At 47.5% G+C, this 13,513-nt stretch overlaps 1 protein-coding gene across 3 annotated transcripts in view; it reads left to right on the top strand.

The window, feature by feature from the left end:
* Positions 1 to 2,251: 2,251 nt before the first annotated feature.
* The window catches only part of ITGB1BP2 (integrin subunit beta 1 binding protein 2), a 37,098-nt gene continuing 25,836 nt past the window's right edge, over positions 2,252 to 13,513 (top strand). The window contains exons 1-4 of one of the 3 annotated variants that reach the window (XM_054040548.1): positions 2,252 to 2,628; positions 3,033 to 3,175; positions 10,552 to 10,601; positions 10,832 to 10,888. Coding sequence is in view for 2 of the 3 variants with exons in the window: in XM_054040545.1 (XP_053896520.1) it covers positions 2,565 to 2,628; positions 10,552 to 10,601; positions 10,832 to 10,888 (171 nt within the window). In the remaining variant the exon portion in view is untranslated. The remainder of the gene's footprint in view (positions 2,629 to 3,032; positions 3,176 to 10,551; positions 10,602 to 10,831; positions 10,889 to 13,513) is intronic. The other 2 variants (XM_054040545.1, XM_054040547.1) reach the window with 2 other exon arrangements.

Below are 13,513 nucleotides of genomic sequence, written 5' to 3'. Positions count from 1 at the left end.
CCTACACTGTGATATTCCCAGCAAGTGAGACTTTCTAAATTGTATCTGTGCTTTGCTTTGCTTCCTCTCCTGAGGCTGTGAACAGAGTAATTACCAGCAATCACCAGTCACCACACACATCTTTCTAAGCAAACACATTTATTCTTAAGGTGAAAGCATTACAGAGAAAACAATAAAAAACCCTCACACATTCTAAATGCTCAACGGTGGTCCTCTGTCTCCAGCTGCAAGTTCTGGTGGGCATCAGTCCTTCAAAACCCAGAGGGCTGCAAGTTCATGACTATCTCAAATTCTGAACCAGAACGACCAGCTGGGCAGTTCATCTGTTTCTTTATACAGCTTGGGCCTTTGATCTCTAATCTTTGGGAACAGGTAACCAGCAATCAAAGACCCGCCCCTCAGGGCATAGCTTCAAAAGGCAGGGTTTGTGCATAACCAGAAGTGGGGAATTTGCATTAACCAACCCTCCCCCCGCCTTCCAGATACTCTACAGGAAACCCACTTAACGCTTATTGTCTATTCTTGTCCAAAAGTCCATTCTTGTCTGGCACATTTTCAGTGGTAGTCCTTTGAACTTGCAGGCCTCAGATCACATCTCCCCCCTAGAGAGGTGCAATGGGGTGTGTACTCCACACAAGCCCTGAACGGATTAATCTGGGCCTGATTGAAGATGGAGCACAGCTGGGGAGGGGCTGGGTAGTGCTTATAAAGCCAGGAAATTTGCAGCAGAAAGGGGCTGCAGGGGGAGAGTCTTCAGTCACTCAGTGGGGTATAGAAGAGGTACGAAGTGGTCCAGGGTGGGCAGCAAGGACTCTGAGGGACCCTTGGCTGCCAGCTAGTGGGTCCTGGGCTGCAACCCAGAGTAGAGGGTGGGCCTGGGTTCCCCTACCAACCACTGAGGAAGGTGGGGTGAAACCCCATGAGGTAAGGGGTATAAAGAGCCCAAAGGCAGACAGAAGACCTGCTGTAAGGTCATTAGACGCTCTGTTACCCTGGGAGGGGTGGACAAAAGCATGATCTGTCCAGAGGGACAAGTTGTGGGGAGAGAGACCATTGTAGTGATAGAACAGCCATTAGCAGGGGGTGCCATGTGGGAAGACAGTTGCTATGCCATGCCTGGCCATGAGGCGGCACTCCTGCAGTGAGTGAACCCTTTACAAGAGGTTACATACAATCCTGGCCCACAATAATACATAAACTTTGCATTTAATACAATGAACCCCAAAGATACTTACACTGAATTCAGTGAGGTTTCCCAAGCACATGCTGGACACTGCTGTCTCTATCACAGCACATTCCATCCAGGCTGGATTTCACTAGACCCTGTCTGAGGTGCTTTGCGAAAGTCCAGCTGGTGCCTTTGTACACTGACATCTGTGTATCTAGTAATAGCTGGCACCTTCCTCCCCCAGCCTCCTTAGTCATTGGAACAGATGTGTCACTCAGGAGGCTCGACGCATGCGCTTGGGACCTTCTGGAATGTCTCTTCCCTTGGTTTGCTAGAAACCTTTGGTTCTTTCTGTAACGTTTGGATTATCTGAACCCTGCTCTGTCCTTGGCCAAATATTTCCATACACCAAGGTTGAGACTTAGAATCACTTGCTGGAAATATTCTTTTTCCTATTAGTAAAGTTCAGGATACTTAAATGTATTGCCTCATAACCCAGTCTCCTCCTTGTCACTGTGTAAGGAATTAAAAGTAGGGATATGATTAGAAAATATTAATGTAAAAGTAGCACCTGCCCAAGCCCCGTTCTAATACTGCCTGGCTACACACCTGGACTGGGACTGAAATTGTGCTTTAAGCATCATTTAAACTGTTTGTCTGCTAGTCTAAGGATGTTCCTCCACCCCCACACCAATGACACTGTACGTGTAATAAATAACATCAACCTTTGCTTACTGTTCACACTCACATAAATGGATGTGCTGGACTCCACAACAGATTCACTAGCTACATTCTTCTTAGGGATGGTGGCGGGGCAGGGAGAAGAACCCAGCTTGGTTTCTCAAAAGTCAGACTGAGCAGATCATTGGAAAAATTGTGCTGCTGCAAGATGAGTGATTGTGCAGTGGAGTCACTGATTAGGAGGACAAAGAAAGGCCTTTTGACTGAACATAACCTTGGCTGCAGCAGCTGCCTTCCTAGCACAGGGATTATGTCATTATTCACACCAGGGCATGGAAGTTTGTGGGCTTGCACTAGGGATAAATTTGGCTTCTTTCTTATTTTGTTCCTTTCCCTGCCTGCAGTTGCTGTGGGCCCTCCCCTCTCAGGAGGGGGGCAGGACAGAAATGTCTGCTCAGACAGTGACACTTGAAGCTGACAGACATGTCCAGCCAGCTCAGCTGCTGGGCCTGTGTGCCCATCTTTGGGTTGCTCTCTGATTGCCAGACTGCCCCTCTCTGGCTGTGCCTAAAGATAGAACCAGCCCATCTCTCCTTCCAGCCTCTCTCTGCTGCAGGCTTTACAGAGCAATGTAATTAATCAGCGCAGGGACAGGAAAGTGTGCACAGGCCCTTTGCACCACAGGGCAGGAGTTACAATTGTTCGAGCCTTGGAAATGGCTTTGCTGTGTTACAACAAGGGCTGTGGACAAAGATTTGATGCTGATAAGAACTCTGAGGGTAAGTGGATTTGTTTTCCAGGAGTTAGTGAGCTGAGATTTGAGCTTTTTTCCTCAATCTTGTTACAACGTTTCCTTGCCCTTGTGTCAGGTAACAGAAGTCGAACTACTGGGATTTCCAGTGAGCCAGTTGCTCTAGCTGATTCCCCGACTCTTGGAAATGCCCATCTGAGTCAGCAGCATTCAGCTGCATGTGGAAAACCATGGCCAATTAATAGATGGTGCCTGAAAATGTGGAAGGGGATGCAAATTCTGCCCATGAGTTGACACCAATCTGCACTGAATTGCATGGTAGAGTTAAGCTAACCTGGGGCCCTAGGCATGAAAATAAATTCAGCCCCCTTCCCCTATCCAATCCCCTGGAAGTATTTCATTGAGTTGGCAGCATTTTAATGTTTTTTCCAGGACCAATTGTCTGAGTAAGCGAGGAGCCTAAGTGAGGGGTCTAGTGAAGTTCAAGTAAATGGAGGCAACTGGTGTCAATGAGAACTCCCTTCCAGACAGGTGTTGAATCGCTGAGGTCATTGCAGCTGTTGATGGAGTTCCAGGTACTCGGGGGCCCTAGGCTCTGCCCTTAGCTAGTCTGGGTTCTTCAAAGCCCAGAACAGTCTCTGGTTCCTGAGGTGCATGAGAACCAGGTAGGGCATTGACTGTCCAGAGGTCATCTGCAGGTGCCTGTCCTGAGCTGAGTATCTCATAGGGGCGTAAAATGCAAATCTGAGAAGTGTTACCCTGTGGACCAGACCTGGAAATAGAATCATAGAATATCAGGGTTGGAAGAGACCTCAGGAGGTCATCTAGTCCTACCTCCTGCTCAAAGCAGGACCAATTCCCAACTAAATCATCCCAGCCAGGGCTTTGTCAAGCCGGGCCTTAAAACCCTCTAAGGATGGAGATTCCACCACCTCCCTAGGTAACCCATTCCAGTGCTTCACCACCCTCCTAGTGAAATAGTGTTTCCTAATATCCAACCTAGAACCTCCCCCACTGCAACTTGAGACCATTGCTCCTTCTTCTGTCATCTGTCACCACTGAGAACAGCCGAGCTCCATCCTCTTTGGAACCCCCCTTCAGGTAGTTGAAGGCTGCTATCAAATCCTCCCTCGCTCTTCTCTTCTGCAGACTAAACAAACCCAGTTCCCTCAGGCTCTCCTCATAAGTCATGTGCTCCAGACCCCTAATCATTTTTGTTGCCCTCTGCTGGACTCTCGGCAATTTGTCCACATTCCTTCTGTAGTGGGGGGCCCAAAACTGGACACAATACTCCAGATGTGGCCTCTCCAGTGCCGAATAGAGGGGAATAATCACTTCCCTTGATCTGCTGGCAATGCTCGTTCTAATAGGCCTCCTACTAATAGCCTGATTGGCCCAACTGCTTGAGCTAGGGAAAGGGGTAGCAGCAGGCACTGCTTCTCATTGCAATCTGACTCACTCCTGTAGACAGGGACCTGCTGCTCTGACAAGCACCATACTGACGGCTGGAGTAGGCTTCAAGAATGCACACTCTGTTCGGCAGACGGGAAACTCAGTGCTCTCGTCCCAATAGTTCCTAGCCGGTCCACCACAGTGATCAAGGCAGGAGCACTGGCTGTGTGGGAGCTCCAGTTACTCCGTTCCCAGCCTCGCCCAGGAGGAGACCCTGTAGGAAACAGGGCAGACGTACTGGCTGTGGATGCATAGGGGTTGCCCCGGCTACTTCAGTCGCAGCCTCTCCCAGCAGGGTGGCCATGACAGAATGCACCCCAGTGTCCACACCCTACTCACTGTTGTAATAATCTTTGTATAGAGTGTGCCTTGTGAGGTACCATCTGAAAACTCATATTTGCTGGTCTGTATTGTCTTGATAAAATGTGTGAGGCAACATTGTCTGTGACATTATAAGATTCCCCTGTATGGTGATTTTAACATATGTTCCAAACTGAGGTTGGCAAACAGGTCTGTGTCAAACAAAGGATTGCGTGCTCTGCTTAATTTGCATTTAAGCAATAAACAGAGTCATCAAGCAGGAAGGGAAACAAAAGGCACTCCAACCAGTGAGGAAGAGCAGCAGAGAACATCCTTCCCTATAGGATCTCTATGTCAGGGGTGGCCAAACCGTGACTTGTGAGCTGCATGCGGCTCTTTTACCATTAAAGTGCGGCTCCTGGAGTTCCTCACAACATCTCCACTCTCTGCTTATCAGACTCGTGGGGGAGCTCAGGGCCTCTGCCTTGCAGTAGGGGAGTGGGGCAGGGGCTTCGGCCCAGCAGGGAGGGAGAAGTCTCAGGGCTTCAGCAGGAGCGGGGCTGAAACCAGAGCCCCAGCAGGCACCTCCAATGGGGGTGAAGCACTGAGTCCTGGCAGGTGTGCCCTGGCTCTCGAACTTCTGAAGATTGCCGTATGTGGCTCGGAGGGTCAGTAGGTTGGGCAACCTGCTCTCTGTCCTGAATTTCAGCTGGAAATGTTTTCAAGAGGGGGACTGACACTATAAAAATGAGGGATAAATACCTCAAGGAACACTCCCCCTGCTCTCTCCCTCTCTGTCCATTGATTCACCACATGAGAAGGGACAAAGGAAGCAGGGGTCCTGGCCGAAAAGTTTGGTCAACAAGACTGTTGAGAGGATGTGCTGAGAAAAACTTTGCTTTGAATTTAGTATAGTTAAGTTCAGCACGAATTGCATTTTATCTTTCTTTTTCTTGTAAATAATTTCTGACTTTTATGCCTCATTACCTGTATTCACTTAAAATCTCTTTGTGTAGTTAATAAACTTTTTACTGTTTTATATAATCCAATGTGTTTAAATTGAAGTGTCTGAAGAACTATTTAAAATAATAAGATGGCATATAATTATCTTAAAAAATAGCAGACTTATCATATCTGTATTGTCCAGGAGAGCGTTGAGGATTACAGGACACCTATTTCTAGGGGAAATCCTAAGACGGGGGGTGTGCTGGGGTCACCCTGCAGTATAATCAAGGCTGGTAAGAGCCATGGTGTGGCTGGCTGGCTGCAGCACACAGACATAGCTGGGAGTGACTTACATGCTGGAGACTGTTTGTGAGCAGGCCAGACTGGAGGCTACAGCAGCACAGCATGGCAAAGGGCACCCCAGGTTAGAGGACGGGGTGACACTGCTACTCGTTAGTCTGGATTGTACCTTGGTACTAGGTTTCATAGAATCATAGATTATAGGACTGGAAGGGACCTCGAGAGGTCATCGAGTCCAGTCCCCTGCCCGCATGGCAGGACCAAATACTGTCTAGACCATCCCTGATAGACATTTATCTAACCTACTCTTAAATATCTCCAGAGACGGAGATTCCACAACCTCCCTAGGCAATTTGTTCCAGTGTTTAACCACCCTGACAGTTAGGAACTTTTTCCTAATGTCCAACCTAGACCTCCCTTGCTGCAGTTTAAACCCATTGTTTCTGGTTCTATCCTTAGAGGCTAAGGTGAACAAGTTCTCTCCCTCCTCCTCATGACACCCTTTTAGATACCTGAAAACTGCTATCATGTCCCCTCTCAGTCTTCTCTTCTCCAAACTAAACAAACCCAGTTCTTTCAGCCTTCCTTCATAGGTCATGTTCTCAAGACCTTTAATCATTCTTGTTGCTCTTCTTTGGACCCTTTCCAATTTCTCCACATCTTTTTTAAAATGCGGCGCCCAGAACTGGACACAATACTCCAGCTGAGGCCTAACCAGAGCAGAGTAGAGCGGAAGAATGACTTCTCGTGTCTTGCTCACAACACACCTGTTAATGCATCCCAGAATCATGTTTGCTTTTTTTGCAACAGCATCACACTGTTGACTCATATTTAGCTTGTGGTCCACTATAACCCCTAGATCCCTTTCTGCCGTACTCCTTCCTAGACAGTCTTTTCCCATTCTGTATGTGTGAAATTGATTTTTCCTTCCTAAGTGGAGCACTTTGCATTTGTCTTTGTTAAACTTCATCCTGTTTAACTCAGACCATTTCTCCAATTTGTCCAGATCATTTTGAATTATGACCCTGTCCTCCAAAGTAGTTGCAATCCCTCCCAGTTTGGTATCATCCGCAAACTTAATAAGCGTACTTTCTATGCCAATATCTAAGTCGTTGATGAAGATATTGAACAGAGCCGGTCCCAAAACAGACCCCTGCGGAACCCCACTCTTTACGCCTTTCCAGCAGGATTGGGAACCATTAATAACAACTCTCTGAGTACGGTTATCCAGCCAGTTATGCACCCACCTTATAGTAGCCCCATCTAATTTGTATTTGCCTAGTTTATCGATAAGAATATCATGCGAGACTGTATCAAATGCCTTACTAAAGTCTAGGTATACCACATCCACCGCTTCACCCTTATCCACAAGGCTCGTTATTCTATCAAAGAAAGCTATCAGATTGGTTTGACACGATTTGTTCTTCACAAATCCATGCTGGCTGTTCCCTATCACCTTACCACCTTCCAAGTGTTTGCAGATGATTTCCTTAATTACTTGCTCCATTATCTTCCCTGGCACAGAAGTTAAACTAACCGGTCTGTAGTTACCTGGGTTGTTTTTATTTCCCTTTTTATAGATGGGCACTATATTTGCCCTTTTCCAGTCTTCTGGAATCTCTCCCGTCTCCCATGACTTTCCAAAGATAATAGCTAGAGGCTCAGATACCTCCTCTATTAGCTCCTTGAGTATTCTAGGATGCATTTCATCAGGCCCGGGTGACTTGCAGGCATCTAACTTTTCTAAGTGATTTTTAACTTGTTCTTTTTTTATTTTATCCGCTAAACCTACCCCCTTCCCATTAGCATTCACTATGTTAGGCATTGCTTCAGACTTCTCGGTGAAGACCGAAACAAAGAAGTCATTAAGCATCTCTGCCATTTCCAAGTTTCCTGTTACTGTTTCTCCCTCTTCACTAAGCAGTGGGCCTACCCTGTCTTTGGTCTTCCTCTTGCTTCTAATGTATTGATAAAAAGTCTTCTTGTTTCCTTTTATTCCCGTAGCTAGTTTGAGCTCATTTTGTGCCTTTGCCTTTCTAATCTTGCCCCTGCATTCCTGTGTTGTTTGCCTATATTCATCCTTTGTAATCTGTCCTAGTTTCCATTTTTTATATGACTCCTTTTTATTTTTTAGATCGTGCAAGATCTCGTGGTTAAGCCAAGGTGGTCTTTTGCCACATTTTCTATCTTTCCTAACCAGCGGAATAGCTTGCTTTTGGGCCCTTAATAGTGTCCCTTTGAAAAACTGCCAACTCTCCTCAGTTGTTTTTCCCCTCAGTCTTGATTCCCATGGGACCTTACCTATCAGCTCTCTGAGCTTCCCAAAATCTGCCTTCCTGAAATCCATTGTCTCTATTTTGCTGTTCTCCCTTCCACCCTTCGTTAGAATTGCAAACTCTATGATTTCATGATCACTTTCACCCAGGCTGCCTTCTACTTTCACATTCTCAACGAGTTCCTCCCTATTTGTTAAAATCAAGTCTAGAACAGCTTCCCCCCTAGTAGCTTTTTCAACCTTCTGAAATAAAAAGTTGTCTCCAATGCAGTCCAAGAATTTGTTGGATAGTCTGTGCCCCGCTGTGTTATTTTCCCAACATATATCCGGATAGTTGAAGTCCCCCATCACCACCAAATCTTGGGCTTTGGATGATTTTGTTAGTTGCTTGAAAAAAGTCTCATCCACCTCTTCCACCTGGTTAGGTGGCCTGTAGTAGACTCCTAGCATGACATCTCCCTTGTTTTTTGCCCCTTTAAGCCTAACCCAGAGACTCTCAACACTTCCGTCTCCTATGTCCATCTCTACCTCAGTCCAAGTGTGTACATTTTTAATATATAAGGCAACACCTCCTCCCTTTTTCCCCTGTCTATCCTTCCTGAGCAAGCTGTACCCATCCACACCAACATTCCAATCATGTGTATTATCCCACCAAGTTTCAGTGATGCCAACAATGTCATAGTTGTATTTATTTATTAGCACTTCCAGTTCTTCCTGCTTATTCCCCATACTTCTCGCATTTGTATATAGGCATCTAAGATACTGGTTTGATCTTTCCTCCCAGTTTTGTCCTGACTCTCCTTTCTCTCTGCCAGTATAGCCCACACTCCCTCTTGTTTCCGACCCATCTCCCGGGTCTCCATGTTCCCCACTTACCTGTGGGCTTTGCTCACCTGTCCCCGTCGAACCTAGTTTAAAGCCCTCCTCACTAGGTTAGCCAGTCTGTGTCCGAATAGGGTCTTTCCTCTCCTCGAAAGGTGAACGCCATCTCTGCCTAGCAGTCCTTCCTCAAATAGCATCCCGTGGTCTAGGAAGCCAAAGCCCTCCTGGCGACACCATCTTCGCAGCCAGGCATTCACCTCCATGATGCATCTGTCTCTGCCCGGGCCCCTACCTTTGACAGGAAGAATTGAAGAGAATACCACCTGCGCTCCAAACTCCTTCACCCGTACTCCCAGAGCCCTGTAGTCACTCTTGATCCGCTCAGTGTCACACCGCGCAGTATCATTTGTGCCCACATGGATGAGTAGCATGGGGTAGTAGTCAGAGGGCCGGATAATCCTCGACAATGCCTCCGTAACGTCTCGTTTGTGCACAGCTTGTTGCACTTCAAGCACTGGGATAGCACTGGTGGCTGGAAACAGTCACAGAGAGGTTACAGCTTGTTGTTTTCTGTTTGCTTATTTTGAATAAGGGAAATAGAAACAGTAAATCATAAAAATGAGTAGCAGCGACAGAACTTCAAAGCTAGAGATGGCCAGATTGGAGAAAGAAGAGAGACAGAGAAAGTGAGCCAAAGAAAAGCAGGCATAAGAGCAGCGGCTGGAAGCTGACCAGCGGTGAGCCATGGAGCTGAATGAACAGGAAGCAGCAGCAGCTGCTCACCAGCAAGCCCTGGAAGGCTGTTTGTGAGTGGCCCAGGTGGGAGCTCCTACAGCAAGGCATCATAAAGCACCCAAGGTTACAGGGGAAGGGGTGACACAGCTACTCATTAGTCTGAATTGTGCCCCCGCGTATGTCACAGGGATGCTGTAGGGAGCAGGGCAGGAGCGCTGGCTGACCAATAGGGATTTGTGTCCTGAAGCGCTGACCCTGTTTTGAGAGATGGGGTCTAAATTAGCTGTTATCACTCAAGAAAGATCTTGGAGTCATTGTGGAGAGTTCTCTGAAAACATCCACTCAATGTGCAGCGGCAATCAAAAAAGTTAATAGAATGTTGGGAATCATCAAGAAAAGGATAGATAATAAGACAGAAAATATCATATTGCCTCTATATAAATCCATGGTACACCCACACCTTGAATACTGCATGCAGATGTGGTTGCCCCATTTCAAAAAAGATATATTGGACTTGGAAAAGGTTCAGAAAAGGGCAACAAATATCATTAGGGGTATGGAACAGCTTCCATATGAGAATAGATTAAGAAGACTGGGACTTTTCAGCTTGGAAAAAAGATGACTACGTGGGGATATGATAGAGGTCTATAAAATCATGATTGGTGTGGAGAAAGTAAATAAGGAAGTATTATTTATTCATTCTCATAACAGAAGAACTAGGGGCCACCAAATGAAATTAATAGGCAGCAAGTTTAAAACAAACAAAAGGAAGTATTTTTTCACATAATGCACAGTCAACCTGTGGAACTCCTTGCCAGAGGATGTTGTAGAAGGCCAAGACTATAACAGGGTTCAAAAAAGAACTAGATAAATTCATGGAGGATAGGTCCATCAATGGCTATTAGCCAGGATGGGCAGGCATGGTGTCGCTAGCCTCTGTTTGCCAGAAGCTGGGAATGGGCGACAGGGGATGGATCACTTGATGATTCTCTGTTCTGTTCATTCCTCTGGGGCACCTGGCATTGGCCACTGTTGGAAGGCAGGACACTGGGCTGGATGGACCTTTGATTTGACCCAGTCTGGCCATTCTTATGTTCTTATGTTCTTGTTTTTGGCTCATAGATTCCTGTGTGTACCACCCAGGTGTTCCCATATTCCATGATGCCCTAAAGGTGAGTGCAGCGGTAAAGGGACAGCTCTTGTCATAAGTTCAGGATCAGGTGCCAGAAACAGCTGCCTACGTGAGGTATGGATGACAGTCCATATGTCCATGTGTATGGGTGACAGTCCATCCAGGACAAAGGGAGATCCAGGATATAGGGAAGTGTGTGTTTGATGTGGGGATTGAAAGGTCAGTATGGTTTTCCGTACCTGACCATATACATCCTATTCTTGTGTCCAGGGCTGGTCTTGTTGCAAGAAACGAACCACAGACTTCTCAGAATTCCTCTCCATAAAGGTATGTAACCCACACACCTCTACAGGCGCTCCAGTCTCCACTGCTCCTAGACACACTTGGCCCCCAAAACAAAACAACGGAACCCTCACCCTTGGGCTGCCTGACTGGTCTGTCCCAACTCTGTCCACTTCCCTGCTGGTCCATCCCTGTCCCGTTCACTTCCCTGCCCAGATCTCTATCCCTGTCTGGTCTGTCCCCGCCCTGTCCACTTCCCTGGTCAGATCCCTATCCCTGGCCAGTCTGTCCCTGCCCTGTCCACTTCCCTGGTCAGATCCTATCCCTGGCCAGTCTGTCCCTGCCCTGTCCACTTCCCTGGCCAGATTCCTATCCCCATCTGGTCCATCCCTGGCCAGATCCCTATATCTTGCTGGTCTGTCCCTGTCCCGTCCACTTCCCTGGCCAGATCCTTATCCCTGCCTGGTCTGTCCCCACCCTGTCCATTTCCCCATCTCTGCCCTGGCCAGTCTGTTCCTCTCCCGGCTGGTTCCCTGTCTCCATCCAGCCTGTCTCCCCCCCCATTCAATTCCCTGTCCACCATCTGGTCTATCCCATTCCCACCCAGCTCCCCTGGTTCCCCTACTCTAGTGGGAATTTTTCTCAGACTAATGATGTTACTCATCTGAGTCCTAGATACTGGTTGATGGATATGGATCTGACTTTCTCTGCCTAGTCCTGCTTCTCAGTCTCTCACGGACTGCTCCTGGATGGCTTACCAGTCATATTTAAGATGGATGGAAAAAACCTTCCTTCCTTCCTTCCTAAATTCGCTCCACTTCCTCACTCACAACTCTCTTTTCTCTCACTCAAGCACTTAACTCGGGGGCTGTCTCTCACTCCTCCCATCACATCCAGGCCAAGACCAAATCTTGCCATTTCTTCATTTGCAGCGTATCAAAAATCTCCCACCCATCTTCGTCGCAGTAGCTAACACTCCTGCTCAGGCCCTGGGATCTCCGGTGTTGATTATTGCAATGTCTGCCTTTCTGGCTAACTGTTATGCACATTGTGCTTCACCAGCAAAGGACTGGTACACAAAAAGAAGAGCCAGAGGCCTCTCTGCAATGCTCCCCAGAGGTGCCCAGGGTTGTGAGGCACCTCACCACCACCTAGCCTCATCATGAGGAAGTCTTGTTTGTGCCTGATGTGGATCAGATCCTTGAAACCACCAGCCTCTGGCAGCACAATTAGAGCCTTCCAGGCCTCGGTCTCTCTGTTCAGGTAGCAACACACCAACTGCCAGATCCTTGGAGTGTTCCCTGTAGTGTCTAGCCCCCTCCACTGAACCCTCACAGGGCTACCAGGCCTGCAGTTCTTAAGGAACCGTACGCCAGCTTGTAAGACTCAACTCAGGTTCAGCACTTTGCTTAACATCACAGCACTGAGATCTAGTTATAATGAAAACAAGAATGTGTTTGTTGTCAGAGAACCAAGATGCATGTGATAGTGAGAATACTGGAAAAATGGGTTACGTACAAATCAAAATCATAACATGCTTTCTAGAGACTAAAACAAGTTATCCTCTGGTTTAACAGCTTGTCTCACCCATCGTTCTCACCAGCGTTTTCAGCCAAGCCTGGCTGAGACTCCTCTTTCACAAAGCAAACTGACTGTTCGTTTGCTGCCTCAGGGAAGGTGCTAGGGTGTCATTTTTTGTCCCCCAAATATTCTAGAGCAAATCTTTGACGTGCACCTCAAGATGGGGTCTCTCTTCTCCCATCCCTCTTCCCCGACTGTTTGCTTCTTCCTGTTACTTTTCTCTCACTTCACAGTGCTTCATTAGCATTCGGTTCAGACTAGGGAGAGGTGACCTGCTGTGAACCATACAGTATTTAATTTAGGTCTAAACAGCCAGACACTTCTTGTCTGACAGAAACCGCTTTTTTACCTTTGCCAGTGGCCAGTCCTAGACACAGACATTAAGTACATAATTGCCAGTGTATATACGTAACTCCTTACACAGCATCTGTATGTGCCGTTTGTGATTAGATTGATGACCAGTGTGACGCTGGCTTTTCTTTGAGAGCTCAGACGACATTCTTTGGTGACCTAGATAGACTGTATGTCCCAGACCCAGGAGATCCTTGTCACCCAGGCAACCCTCTGTTCCCCTTGCCCACTGGCACTCAGAGGTTCCTGAGCCACCCCCTCCTGCTGCACTGTAGTGCTAGGCTGTTGGGATGCTTTTGGCACAACTTCCTGGCAGTTAATGCAGCTGGGCACAGCATGACGCTCTGCTCCCCTGGGCTGCTGAGGTTAGGGACTGTCCCCTGCACGGTGCCCCACACATTAGTGTGCTTAGTGTCCTGGCTTTGTGGAGTTCGGGGGCAGCCTTTCTCTGCAGCACGGGGCATGTGTCACTTACTGCTCTGGAGTAGAGTAAATGGTGGATTCTTTGTAACTTGACATCATTACATCACAAATTGAAGACGTCAGTAACTCAACCAGAGATTATGGGCCTCCTACAGGAGTGGGTGGGGGAGGTCTGTGGCCTGTGATGTGCAGGAGGTCAGACTAGATGATCACGCTGGTCCCTTCTGGCTGAAAGTCTGTGAGTCTACGACCATGACCTACAAGCCCCTTGCGTGGGGAGGTCAAAAGGAGTGTTAGGCTTGTCTCTGGTCCCTC

The sequence above is a fragment of the Malaclemys terrapin genome, chromosome 9, assembly GCF_027887155.1.
Source record: "Malaclemys terrapin pileata isolate rMalTer1 chromosome 9, rMalTer1.hap1, whole genome shotgun sequence".
Taxonomy (NCBI): domain Eukaryota; kingdom Metazoa; phylum Chordata; order Testudines; family Emydidae; genus Malaclemys; species Malaclemys terrapin.
This window is presented reverse-complemented; position numbering and strand designations above follow the sequence as displayed.